This window comes from Salvelinus sp. IW2-2015, linkage group LG36 (genome assembly GCF_002910315.2).
Source record: "Salvelinus sp. IW2-2015 linkage group LG36, ASM291031v2, whole genome shotgun sequence".
Classification (NCBI taxonomy): Eukaryota; Metazoa; Chordata; class Actinopteri; order Salmoniformes; family Salmonidae; genus Salvelinus; species Salvelinus sp. IW2-2015.
In genome coordinates, this window is record NC_036875.1 from 25,557,261 (window position 1) to 25,570,798 (window position 13,538).

The 13,538-nt window shown below is 41.9% G+C and overlaps 1 protein-coding gene across 2 annotated transcripts; it reads left to right on the plus strand.

Annotated features, from left to right (window-relative positions):
• The first annotated feature begins 1,776 nt into the window (after nucleotides 1-1,776).
• LOC111959539 (kelch-like protein 9) lies at nucleotides 1,777-13,407 on the plus strand. 2 transcript variants are annotated; one of them, XM_023981171.2, is made up of 9 exons: nucleotides 1,777-1,942; nucleotides 2,710-2,763; nucleotides 2,964-3,309; nucleotides 9,329-9,461; nucleotides 9,788-9,984; nucleotides 10,142-10,964; nucleotides 11,071-11,184; nucleotides 12,259-12,467; nucleotides 12,741-13,407. In XM_023981171.2, exons 1-9 carry the CDS (start codon nucleotides 1,887-1,889, stop codon nucleotides 13,026-13,028), a joined length of 2,220 nt encoding a protein of 739 aa, XP_023836939.1. In that variant the 5' UTR covers nucleotides 1,777-1,886; the 3' UTR covers nucleotides 13,029-13,407. The 2 variants fall into 2 exon arrangements, with proteins under 2 accessions (XP_023836939.1, XP_070293643.1); XM_070437542.1 differs by having other exon boundaries at nucleotides 1,834-1,942; nucleotides 2,687-2,763.
• Nucleotides 13,408-13,538: the final 131 nt, after the last annotated feature.

The window sequence follows — 13,538 nt, forward strand, 5'->3', positions numbered from 1 at the left end:
CCAGGGGAGGAAGAGCGGGAGCAGGCGTGACAGAAATATCAAATTTACATAAATATTCACACGCACATCTCTGAGCAAATACATGTTAGAATCACCTTTGGCAGCGATTACAGCTGTGAGTCTTTCTAGGTAAGTCTGTAAGAGCTTGGCACACCTGAATTGTACAATATTTACCCATTATTCTTATCAAAATTCTTCAAGATCTGTCAAGTCTTGCCTAAGATTTGCCCACTCAGGAACATTCACTGTCTTCTTGGTAAGCAACTCCAGTATATATTTGGCCTTGTGTTTTAGGTTATTGTGTTTTAGGTTATTGTGTTTTAGGTTATTGTCCAGCTGAAAGGTGAATAAATATCCCAGTGTCTGGTGGAAAGCAGACTGAACCAGGTTTTCCTCTAGGATTTTGACTTTGCTTAGCTCCATTCCGTAAATCTTTTATCCTGAAAAACGCTGAATGTGTTGTATTGGATTTTCCCCACACATAACATTTTGTATTCAGGGAAAAAAATGAATTGCTTTGCAATTTTTTTTGCAGTATTACTTTAGTGCCTTGTTGCAAACAGGATGTATGTTTTGGAATATTTTTATTCTGTACAGTCTTCCTTCTTTTCACTCTGTCAATTAGGTTAGCATTGTGTAGTAACTACAATGTTGTTAATCCATCCTCCAGTTCCCAGTTTTCTCCTATCACAACCATTAAACTGTTTTAAAGTCACCATTGGCCTCAGAGTGAAATCCCTGAGCAGTATCCTTCCTCTCCGGCAACTGAGTTCGGAAGGACGCCTGTGTCTTTGTAATGACTGGGTGTATTGATACACCATCCAAAGTGTAATTAATAACTTCACCATGCTTAATTTGTAAACAATTCTACAAATATGATTCCACTTTGATATTATGTGGTATAGTGTGGAGGCCAGTGACAAAAAAATCAAATTAATTTAAATTCAGGCTGTAACACAACAAAATGTGGAAAATGTCAAGGGTTGTGAATACTTTCTGAAGGCACTGTAAGTGAATTGTGAAGATGAATTTGCTTTTAAATCAGTGGCCAACAGAGATCCATCAGTCAAAAAAGGTTGAGGGTGAAATGATTGATCCCTTCTGGTTTGATTGTAATAACTGTTCTGGCTGGTGAGGTGGAAGCGAGAGGAGTGTAGTTGATAGAGTGATGTAACAGGGCTGTTTGGCATTCCAGTTCCTAATCCTCTGAGAACAACAGCGTGATTTGATTCAGAACCCTGGAGACACAATGAGATGAGAACTACTGTAAAACCACTTTGAGAATCAAATATATTGAAAAAAAACTTTCTGCCTCCTGTCATTCATTTAGTTTTATTTGATGCTAAAATATTTGATGGTGTATGTTATTTGTTTCCTCTTACAATTTAGTTGACATTTCTTTAGATATGACATCTTAGTACCATGAGATTATTATGGGATTCTAAAAAATAATTGTAAGAAACTGTAGTGCCACATTTGACACTAGAGAAGTATAGCAGACTCAAGGGACTGAAAGGATGAGCAAAAACCCACTAGGCACACGCTGGTTGAATCAAAGTTGTTTCCATGTCATTTCAATGAAATTACGTTGGACCAACGTGGTATAGATGTTTATTTGAAGTCTGTGCCCAGTGGGAAGTCATTGTATGCTTCTGTCTTTACAACAACTAATGTGTAAAAATAAGATTGTTGAGAACAAAAAGAGAACAAAAAGAGAGAGAAAGAGAACTGACACAGGAAGTGGCTGAGGTCTTGGTTAGCTGTGAGAAACTGACTGTGTTGCTGCTTACCCCATTCTACATAACGGTTCCACTCTGCATCCAGCTGCTGCAAGGAGACATTTAGTGGTCTGTAAAGAATTTAATAGATGGCTGTATGTTGGTTATATGTCAGAAGAAGGCCTTTCGTTTAAGGAGAACCTGTTGAAAAGAATAGCTTCGAGGTAGGTTCCTTCCTTTCCTATCATTTATGTTAATGCGGGTGTAAAGTTTGTAAACTTGATATAGAGTACAGTCTTGCACAGAAACTAACTGCCATGACCCAAAATAAAGAATATAAATACAAATGATGAATACAAAGTGAAGCATAAGTTCAGTGTTCAGAGGCTACTGAGTTAGATCTTATAAACACTACTGTTATCCACTTGAAACATCAACCAATGTGGAAGTATTGAAACAACACTATATCACGATAAATCAAATAACATTGTATTGGTCACGTACACGTATTATGAAAATGTTATCACAGGTGGGGCGAAATGCTTCTGTTTGTAGCTCCAACAATGCAGTATACTTAACAATACAAAACAATACACACAAATCCCCAAAATTAAAGAAATTAAGAAATATGAGATGCTGCAACATAATCAAGTTGAGGACAACACCATTAAAATAGAGAAGTTAATGAGTTAAGTTACAGGAGTTCAATGTATTAACATTTACAGCAAATACACATAGTATAGTAACAATGTTATCAGGAAAGCCCCACATCTGCATATGTTCCCTGGGCTTGTTGATTAAGTGAGTCATACTGCCTACCAGACAACCTACATATAAAACAAAGACATACTCAACAGTTTCATTTCCCATTTTGTAGCTTGTTCAGAGTGAAGAGGCTCTGAAAAAGAAAACAGCAAATGATTTGGTACTGACAGACCAGACATCAATTTAATCCTGCCCTGTTTTAGTGCTGTCTTATGCATCCGTTTAGGAACCTTTCACAGAGGTGCAACAGGAAATCCAGCGACACACCAACTGATATGGGGTAGGCTGATCCAATTTTTGGGGTCATTTTTAGGTAATTTAATAGTAGATTATAGTGACTAAATACTGTATATTTCATAACAATCAATATTAGAATGTACTTGCTTCAGTAAACTGCAATGTGAGCTGCCAAGCAGTGGACTAAACTACTACAGTAGCTGAAGATGATACAGCAACGACCCCTATTATTTTGTGTTCCAGTGGCAGTGGTGAGGAGAAGGAGAGTGGGCCGGGAAGGCTTCACAGGAGACTGTCTCGTCTGGGGAGCAGAGGCTCTCTTAGAGAGCCCCCCAGACTTCCACCCCAACATGTCCAACACCCAGCACCATCTCCTGCCCCAGCTCCGGCCCCAGCCCCAGCTCCGGCCCCAGTTGACAGACCCACTCCCACTCCCCCAACACCAAACCCTCCAACCCCTCCAGACCCAGCACCTAAACCATTGGAGCTTCCCCCGAAACCCCCTGATATCAACCTGAAGCCAAGCCTCCCTCCAAGGCCTCTAACCAGGATGTTCAGCAGCAATGAGCATGGCACCGCAGTCCTACAGGTACAACCCAACCACACCGCTCATACACCAGCCAGAGTTATGAAAGGTTCATTGGGGTTATTACTTAGCTGGGAAAGTTGTCAAGATGTATTAGGATCCTAGGCCGATTATTTTTGTAATCTATCTGAATGGTGTCCAACAAATGCATATATCAATAGGATACATGTGGAGATAGTTATTCTATTTTGTACCATCAAAACTGTGATTATATGTAGAAGCCAGACAGCATAGTTTAAATTAAGCCTTTAAAATCGATAGATCAAGAATATCCCTAAACAAACGGGAGAGAGTGAGCGGCCTGTAATACACAACAGCGAACCAATCTGTGAGTAAAGTGACTCTGAGACTCGAATCCGACAAACCTTGGCTTCCCTTAGAGGTATCGACAAAGAACAACTTGGAGATGCAAATTAGAGCAACGAACAGCTGAAGGATATCCAGGAAAACATAGCTAAAATGCTCTCAATGCTCACCAAAAAAATTAAGTAGATTTGCTTGAAATTAAAGTAGATTATATCGTGTCAGATATGCATATACAGGAGAGGCACATGGACGATCAAGACAACAAAATTGGCCTTCTGGAAACAAAGGTGTAAACTTTAGAAGATGAACTGGTTCAGCTCGAAAACAGATAGAGACAAAATAATATGATAATGTTGTCCCTACTGGAAGATGAGGAAAAAGGGGACCTTTCCAGCTACGTGATCAAGCTGATATTGGAGGAGCTTGGTGTGGATGAATCACCGAAAGATCTGGAGCGATGCCATCGGATCTGCATGAAGCAGAAGAACTCTAAATACCCTCGCATGGTAATCTTTAAGCTGTGGAACTATCATACCAAAGTCAACATTCTGCGGGCACAGGGAGGAAAGGAGATCAAGGTCCAGGGCCAGTCCATTCGATTCGCCCAGGACGTGTCTGCTAGGCTTAGGAAAAAACACAGGCAATTCATTCCAATCAGACAGTCACTGGAGGATAAAGAAATCAAGTCTCAACTCCGATTCCCGGCAGTACCGTGAACAGGCTGCAGGAAACATTTCCAGTTGAAGAGTGAGAGACCAGTCCTGAGGAGAAGCAGAAGCGGAATAAACAGATAAGCACATACATTGATGCCCAAGACCAGCTTATCGTAAGTTGAGACAATATTCGTTCCCCCTCCACCCAATACAATCTAGACTCTATTGTCCCCAAGTAATTGTTCTTCTCTAGGAAGTAACGATAGAATTAGCCAATGCCAATGAGATACATGGACACTGAAAAGACAATATAAAAGTGTGAATACAGCATGTAAGTTAATAATTGTGAATAATTGTTCTATGGATGTGTGGCTGTTCCACTGGATGTCATAAGGTGAATGCACCAATTTGTAAGTCGCTCTGGATAAGAGCGTCTGCTAAATGACTTAAATGTAAATGTAAATGTAAATGTAATGTGTGTGTGTGTGTGTGTGTGTGTGTGTGTGTGTGTGTGTGTGTGTGTGTGTGTGTGTGTGTGTGTGTGTGTGTGTGTGTGTGTGTGTGTGTGTGTGTGTGTGTGGGCAAGAGGGTGTGAGTGGGTGTATGTGTGGGTTTGTGTTTGTCAGTGGAGGCTGCTGAGTGGAGAACGGCTCATAATAATGGCTGAAATGGAGTAAATGTAATGGTATCAAAAACATATTTTTTATGTGTTTGATACCATTCCATTCACTCCATTCCATCCATTACACGCCATTCCAGCCATTATTATGAGCCGTCTTCCCCTCAGCAGCCTCAACTGGTGTCCCATATGAATGGGAGAGTGAAGGAGGGTGAATATGAATATGTGTAGGAAGGATGGGTATGCGGAGGCATCGAATATATGTTGTGTGTTGTGTTGGATTTGGATTGGGAGAAAGAGAAGAAAGGAATTATACTACAATGTCATTGTATTTGTTTTTTTATAACTTGTAAACCTGTTGTAAAATTAATAAGAGTTCTGGATAAATTAGGAAAGGATGTCGAATCATTATTATTCCTTGTTTGTAATTACAACTAAGATTTAATGATGGTTATTGGTGAGAATGTAGAGGGGCCATATCCAGGGGATTGGGTGACTGGGAGGGCATCAGATACTTCTCTGAGGTGTGTGTGGGGCCTCCACTCATCCCATTTCAGTCTCTCGGAGGACCCACTCACCCTAAGTAGACCCCCACCAACCACTATAATTTAATTTATAACGTAATACAAACCAACCACAGTACTTAAGTGGCAGTCTTTATTCAAATGTATGTACAATGTATGTATCCACAGTTTTTGGGGGGTAACATTAGGAGAGGAGTCTGCGCAAAAAATACATACTTTGCAGGGTTTTTTTCTTTTTTTTCTGCTCAGCCCACATGCCCACACACTGTATATGTAATGTATACAATAACTATGTATTTATACTATGATCCTCCCATTCTATGGAATGCCCACCGCCCTCATATGTCATGTATGCTAAAATGTTTTAATTGGTTCTTAAATGATAGACAGAAAAGATAAGGTTAACTTTGATTCTATACTAGTAAAGAGCAGCATGTAATGTCCACGGGCTCCATGATGGGGAAAAAAGCATATGGTTCTCCAACACCGTTTGTTGCGTCCGTTTGCTGTTTACTCCTGCATAAATAAAGTGTACGCCTGTTCACAACTCTCTGCTCTCCTGCACCTGACTTCGCTACAGGTACGCACACCCGTGACAGTCTGATTAATTTGTTTTAGAAAGGGGCACAAGATAGGGATGTCCCCTCTCCCACCTCCTGTTTGACTGGCATTTGAACCGCTTGCAGAAAGAATTAGACAGGACCCAAACGTAGCAAGTGTCAGTATTGGTAAATATAAATTAATATAAACTATCTTATTTGCAGATGATCTCCTGATATACCTGACCAATATTGAAAACTCAATGCACCCTTTGCTGAAGATATTTTCAGACGACTCAAAAATCTCAGAATATAAAATGAACGTCGATAAAACAAAATAATGGCAGTAGGAAAAAGAAACTAACGATCTACAGTTATTCTTTAAGTGGACCACAAAAAAATATTAAATACTTAGGATGCTTAATAAGTGACAACAAACAACAAATATATAAAGATAACTTTATTGCATTACTCAACAATATGAAAGCAGATCTAATTAAATGGAATAAACTTCCAAGAAATCTTACAGGTAGAATAAAACTCTTTAGAATGGCATGGCTACCAAAGTTTTTGTATTTATTTTCAGTAATACCAATTACCCCACTGAAGACATTCTTTAAAAAAGTACACTCGGTCATAAACATACTTTATATGTGCAAATAAAATTCATAGAATAAAAAGGAAAGTTTTACATCTTCCTAAGTCTGAAGGTGGTTTTAACCTTCCAGACTTGGAATTGTATCAATTTGCTACCCAACTATTCTACTTGCGACATATAGTTAAAGAGGAACAAGTGGTACATATTGAAGATACGCATGCTCATCCCCAGAACCTTTTTCCTATCTATTTTCAAATGATAAAGCTAAGAAGATTAACAAATTTGTAGTTAAGAACATTATAACAATATGGAAGAAAATTAAAAGTATTCTACAGGAACAATATCACTCCCTAAAAACACAACCTTATGGAACAATCCTTGGATAGCTTTTCACAATTCACCGATAAATTGGTCCACCTGGAAATTACTTGGTAATAGGAAATACATTTATTTTCATAAAAGTTAAAAGGTACATATCAGAGCAACCTGGAGGGAATCTTAGTTGAGTCAGAAAAGAATGTCCATATGATAGGGAAGATATACAAAACCTTGCAGGGAGCTCATCCAACTACAATCTCTTAGAAAAAAATATAATCTACTGGAACCAAGATTTAAGAAGAACGGATGTTGGCACAAGATGGAGGGAAAGTTGGAGCATAACTAACTAAGTTACAGAAATGTACACTTAATCCAGTATAAACTAATGTGTATAATTTATTATGCAAGAGACAAAATTCACAAATTCTAAATTGGCTGTCAGAAGTATTACAATGTAAACTTACTTGTAATCCATCTGTCTGCATATTTCAAGACATGGCATATGAGGGTGTAGTGAGATACCCAATGGCGTGGACGATTCTCTTCTCATCACTCGTCTAAAAACGTGGAAATCAACCAATCTGCTATCCTTAACACAATGGAAAAATATAATGATTTATTATTGAAATATTGAAATAGCATGGGCAACCGAGAAAAACGAATTGTTACAATTTAAGGCCAAGTGGCAAACAATAACTAGGGATGGGGATGGAGGTGTGAGCATCCGGGTCAGGGCAGATAAGATGTAGTCATTGTTTGTGTGTGTCTATATGCTGTTGTACTTATGTATAATCTGGAGTGAAAAAGATATATACAGTACTAGTCAAAAGTTTGGACACACATACTCATTCATGGGTTTTTCTTAATTTGTACTATTTTCTACATTAATAGAAAATAGAATAATAGTGAAGACATCAACTCTATGAAATAACACAGATGGAATCATGTAACCAAAAAAGTGTTAAACAAATGAAAATAGATTTTATATTTGAGATTCTTCAAAGTAGCCACCCTTTGCCTTGATGACAGCTTTGCACACGCTTGGCATTCTCTCAACCAGCTACATGAGGTAGTCACATGGAATGCATTTCAATTAACAGGTGTGCTTTGTTAAAAGTTAATTTGTGCAGTTTCTTTCCTTCTTAATGCGTTTGAGCCAATCAGTTAGGGGTTGTAGGGGTGGTATACAGAAGATAGCCCTATTTGGTAAAAGACCAAGTTCATATTATGGCAAGAACAGCTCAAATAAGCAAAGAGAAACGACAGTCCATCATTACTTTAGGACATGAAGATCAGTCAATACGGAAAATTTCAAGAACTTTGAAAGTTTCTTCAAGTGCAGTCGCAAAAACTATCAAGCGCTATGACGAAACTAGCTCTCATGAGGACCGCCACAGAAAAGAAAGACGCAGAGTTACCTCTGCTGCAGAGGATAAGTTCATTAGTCACCAGCCTCAGAAATTGCGGCCCAAATAAATGCTTCACAGAGTTCAAGTAACAGACACATCTCAACATCAACTGTTCAGAGGAGACTGCGTGAATCAGGCCTTCATGGTCGAATTTCTGCAAAGAAACCACTACTAAAGGACACCAGTGAGAAGAAGAGACTTGCTTGGGCCAAGAAACATGAGCAATGGACATTAGACCGTTGGAAATCTGTCCTTTGGTCTGATGAGTCCAAATTTGAGATTTTTTGTTCAAACCGCTGTGTATTTGTGAGACGCAGAGTAGGTGAACGGATTATCTTTGCATGTGTAGTTCCCACCGTGAAGCTTTGAGGAGTAGGTCTGATGGTGTGGGGGTGCTTTGCTGGTGACACTGTCTGTGATTGCTGGCACACAACCAGCATGGCTACCACAGCATTCTGCAGTGATACACCATCCCATCTGGTTTGCACTTAGTGGGACTATCATTTGTTTTCAACAGGACAATGACCCAACACTCCTCCAGGCTGTGTAAGGGCTATTTGACCTAGAAGGAGAGTGATGTAGTGCTGCATCAGATGACCTGGCCTCCACAATCACCCGACCTCAACCCAATTGAGATGGTTTGGGATGAGTTGGACAGCAGAGTGAAGGAAAAGCATCCAACAAGTGCTCAGCATATGTGGGAACTATTTCAAGACTGTTGGAAAAGCATTACAGGTGAAGCTGGTTGAGAGAATGCCAAGAGTGTACAAAGCTGTCATCGAGGCAAAGGGTGGCGGCTACTTTGAAGATTCTCAAATATAACATATATCTTGATTTGTTTAACAATTTTTGGGTTACTACATGATTCCATATGTGCTGTTTCATAGTTTTAATGTCTTCACTATTATTCTAGAAACCCTTGAATGAGTAGGTGTATCCAAACTTTTGACTGGTACTGTATATCATTAAGAGAGAAAAAATATGGTGGCCAACACCATTAGACATTGAAGGGGATCCAAACCATAGATGTAAAATTAATGTTGTTCTTCCTTTCAGGGTTTTCAGTTGTTCAGAGGTGATGAGACTCTGTGTGATGTCATCCTAGTGCCTGGGGACAGCAGTGACACCTTCCCAGTACACAGAGTCCTTATGGCCTCCGCCTGCGACTACTTCAAAGCCATGTTCACTGGTTAGTCTGTGATAAATAACATTCAATGAGGTTTTTCAATATGTGCAATATGTAAATATATTTCAATATGCTAGTATATTTCAATGGGGATTGTTTCACAATGTGTGATCGAGAGCAGTCATCGAGTAAGTAAGTAAGTCATATTTTTTCACAGATGAGTTTTTTAGGGCTGAGCCTATGAAAAGTCTCTCTTACAGTATTTGCTCTCATCACGTCCACTCAGACCATTTTCAAACTATGTTTGAAAATTCTTGCACTCTTACATCATTAACTGTAACAGCATTCACCCTCCATATCTCTCACTTTTCCTCTTTCCCTCTCTCTAGGGGGTATGAGAGAGCAGGAGATGAGGGAGATTAAGCTCCATGGTGTGAGCAAGACGGGTCTGAAGAACATCATAGAGTTCATTTACACATCCCGGCTGAGTCTGAGCATGGCCAACCTGCAGGACACTCTGGAGGCTGCCAACTTTTTACAAGTCCTCCCCGTCCTCGGCTTCTGCAACGAGCTGCTCAGCACTGAGGTGAGTTGATCAGGTTACTTACCTGTACTGAAACAATGAACAGGTGGATGTGCTGGATGGGTGTATTGAAGAGACAGTGAAAAGCATGGCCAATGTAAAGACAGGAGACCTGTCACAAGTTCATTCAGTCGTGTCTGTTTTCCTGTGTGTGTGGTAGATCACTATTGATAACTGTGTGGAGGTGGAGCGCATTGCCGGGGACTTGCTCCTGGAGGACGTGCAGGCCCACATTGGGAAGTTTGTCTGTCAGAACCTGTCAGCGTTGCTGCAGTCTGGCCGCTACCTGCAGCTCTCCGAGCCCAGCCTAGCCAACGCCCTGGCCAGCGACAGCCTCAAGGGCTTCTCTGAGATGGAGCTGTACCGCATCGCCCGCTCCTGGCTGGACCACGACCCTCCCACCCGCCGCACCGCCGCCTACTCCCTGATGCGCCATGTCCGCTTCCCCCTCATGACCCCCACGGAACTGCTCGAGATCTCCCAGGAGGACGAGGGGCACGACGATGGCGGGGCAGCCATGATGCGCTCGGACACGGCCTGCGTAAACCTCCTGCTAGAGGCCAGCAACTACCAGATGATGCCCTTCCTCCAACCTTCCTTACAGACAGAGCGCACGCACATCCGGTCCGACGCCACACACCTGCTGGCACTGGGTGGGGTGATGCGGCAACAGCTGGTGGTGAGCAGGGAGCTGAGGCTGTACGATGAGGAGAGCGGCCACTGGAGGGCGCTGAGGCCCATGGAGGTTCCATGCTACCAGCACGGCGTGGCTCTGCTCGGGGGCTTCCTCTACATCGTGGGCGGCCAGAGCACCTACGACACCAAGGGCAAGACAGCGGTGGACAGCGTCTACCGCTATGACCCGCGCTTTGACCGTTGGCTGCAGGTAGCCTCGCTCAATGAGAAGAGAACCTTCTTCCACCTGAGCGCCCTGAAGGGGAAGCTGTATGCTGTTGGGGGCAGGAACGCTTCAGGAGAGATCGGTGGGGCACTAGTGTACTGGAGATGTTTTTACTGCAATCTGTTACAGAGAAATAGTGATCTTTAAGGTGCATATTGAGTGAATTTACGTTTGTTTTACTCTTTTAGACACCGTGGAGTGCTACAACCTCAGAAAGAATGAGTGGATGTTCGTGTCACCCATGATCGACCCCCACTACGGGCATGCTGGGACAGTCCATGGTGACCTGATGTATGTCTCAGGTAAGTTTCTCAGACCACTAACAGTTAGAATACAAACTCACCAAACAGTTAAAACCTACAACGTGAAGGCTTGAATTGACTATGATTGCTGTCCTGATGCAATCAGCTCAGTCAGAACGGAGAGGTTTTCAGTTAATGTATTCAGGCAAACAAAGGATGTGTTGTTGACCTGTTTTAATCCACTCTCGGCGCTTAACAGCTTTGATAGACTTTAACATAACATAGTAGCTCTGAACCGTTATCATTCTCATCTTGGTCGATTTCTATGATGGTCTCCTAGCAACCTTGGAGTAGAAACCAATTTCTCATGTTGAGAACAGAGGTTGTAGATATGGGATTGAGGGCCAGGAAACACAAAGACCTTTATTTGAAATGGGTCAGAGTGTAGGTTAACCACAGCTCTCTGAAGAGCAATTGTGTCGATTTTATGCTCGCGGGGACAACCAGAAAACAGCTTATTCTGAACAGATGCTTTAAAAAGTCCATGCAGAAAATGTATTATTTTTTATCTGCATTCATTTCAGCATCCAAGTGTTAAAGTTACAAAGCAGTGGCTAAGTAGTTTGAGCCCAAGGCTGAGTGGGGATGGTATGGCAAAGAGTAGGTGGATTCCATCAGAGGCGTGGGGACATGTAGAGGATGGTGTAATGGAATAATGGTCACAGCTCTCTGCAGCTCACAGCACCAGACCACATCCTTCCTGTTCAGACCCAAACGGTCTGTTTTTCACACTAGGGCCCTACTGCTCCTGCCCCACTATATGCTGGTGATTGATCATGTGGGTAGAAGAGCACCCGACCACTGCCTCACAGTTCAGCCCCCTACATCGTCACTCTTTCTTTCTCAACGTCCATCCTTTACATATGCTACAGTACCAAAGTTACACTGCCCTCCCCTTGAACTCTCTCTGACTGTGGTGTATTCCACGTCAGATGAAAATGTAATGGATGGATTGAAATGTTTGTCCTATTAAAACCATAGGATATTAGTTTGTACACATAAAACTGTATTTTAGTAAACATGTTTTCATGGTATCTATCTAATAAAACCAATGTCAATCCACTGATCCAACAGGTGGCATCACACAAGACACATTCCAGAAGGAGCTGTCATGTTATGACCCTGAGACTGACACATGGAGTTACCGTGCCGACATGATGGAACTGCGTGGCCTTCACTGCATGTGCACGGTGGGCGACCGGCTCTACGTGATGGGAGGGAACCACTTCCGGGGCAGCAGTGACTACGATGACGTACTGGACTGTGAGTTCTACAGCCCCGAGGTAAGGCATGGCACAGGCCTTAGTTTTGGTCCCAACAATATGATAAGCAATTTGACCACTTTCTTGATACCTTACCCTTATCCTAACTGTTCTGACTTTGATGGTCACATGTCACAGGAGCTTTCTGGCTTGGGCGAAAATGATGACCAAACAAGGAACAAATTAAATTAGGGGAGAAAAGCAGAATTCTGTGAGGCAGCTAGCCAATCAGAGCTCAGATCTTATTATGATGTTGTCCCAAAACAAAGACCTGTGTTTTATATCTTCCCCCAGGTGGACCAGTGGACGGTGGTGGCAGCCATGCCATGGGGCCAGAGTGATGTGGGGGTGGCCGTGTTCCAGGGCCAGATCTATGTAGTGGGGGGCTATTCCTGGAACAGCCGATGCATGGTGGACATTGTGCAGCGCTACGACCCAGAGAAGGACGAGTGGGACCGGGTGTTCAACGTGCTAGAACCACTGGGCGGGATCCGGGCCTGCACCATGACTGTGCACCTACCTGAGGGTGCCGTGGACGACGGACAGATGCATGAGTGCCCACTGGACACTGCCAAGAACTGAGAGCAAGGACATATGGCTTTAGCCTCTCTGTGTTTGTGATGCTGAAAAATTTGACCTTTTTGCAAGCTTGAACTGTGGGATAAGTGGAACGAACGTCTGCAGTAGCATTTCTCTAATATATCCGTACATTTGGTTGACTGACTGTTCTTTTGTAATCTTTGTGTCTTTTGTGTTGGAATTATTTTCGTATCTGAATGACTTCTGCTTTGCTCTTTAATGTGAAACACCTCTCAAAAAGCTCCTTTTCATGGAGAATATGTTTTTTACTTTGACAATGTATTTTCAAACTATAAGTTATGGCTTGAATTATGTTTTATTGCTGGAAGAGTATTTTGTATTGTATATGAATGAGTAATGAAAATAAAATGCATACTATTAATCATCATACTTTTCAATACTAAACAGACACCACACAATCTAACAAGTCAACCCACTTACTAGTCTAGGGTCTCTGCCCTTCTTGGTTACTGTTGCAACCTCGGACAACCTTTTCCCAGGAAGCCCAATTCC

Bases quoted from the DNA above. Each gene is read 5' to 3' on its own strand.
- LOC111959539 (XM_023981171.2), top strand. From the start codon at position 1,887: ATGTCAGAAGAAGGCCTTTCGTTTAAGGAGAACCTGTTGAAAAGAATA. The intron at 9,462-9,787 runs GTTAGTCTGTGA...CCCTCTCTCTAG, and splicing joins CTTCAAAGCCATGTTCACTG to GGGGTATGAGAGAGCAGGAG. The intron at 10,965-11,070 runs GTGGGGCACTAG...TTACTCTTTTAG, and splicing joins GAACGCTTCAGGAGAGATCG to ACACCGTGGAGTGCTACAAC.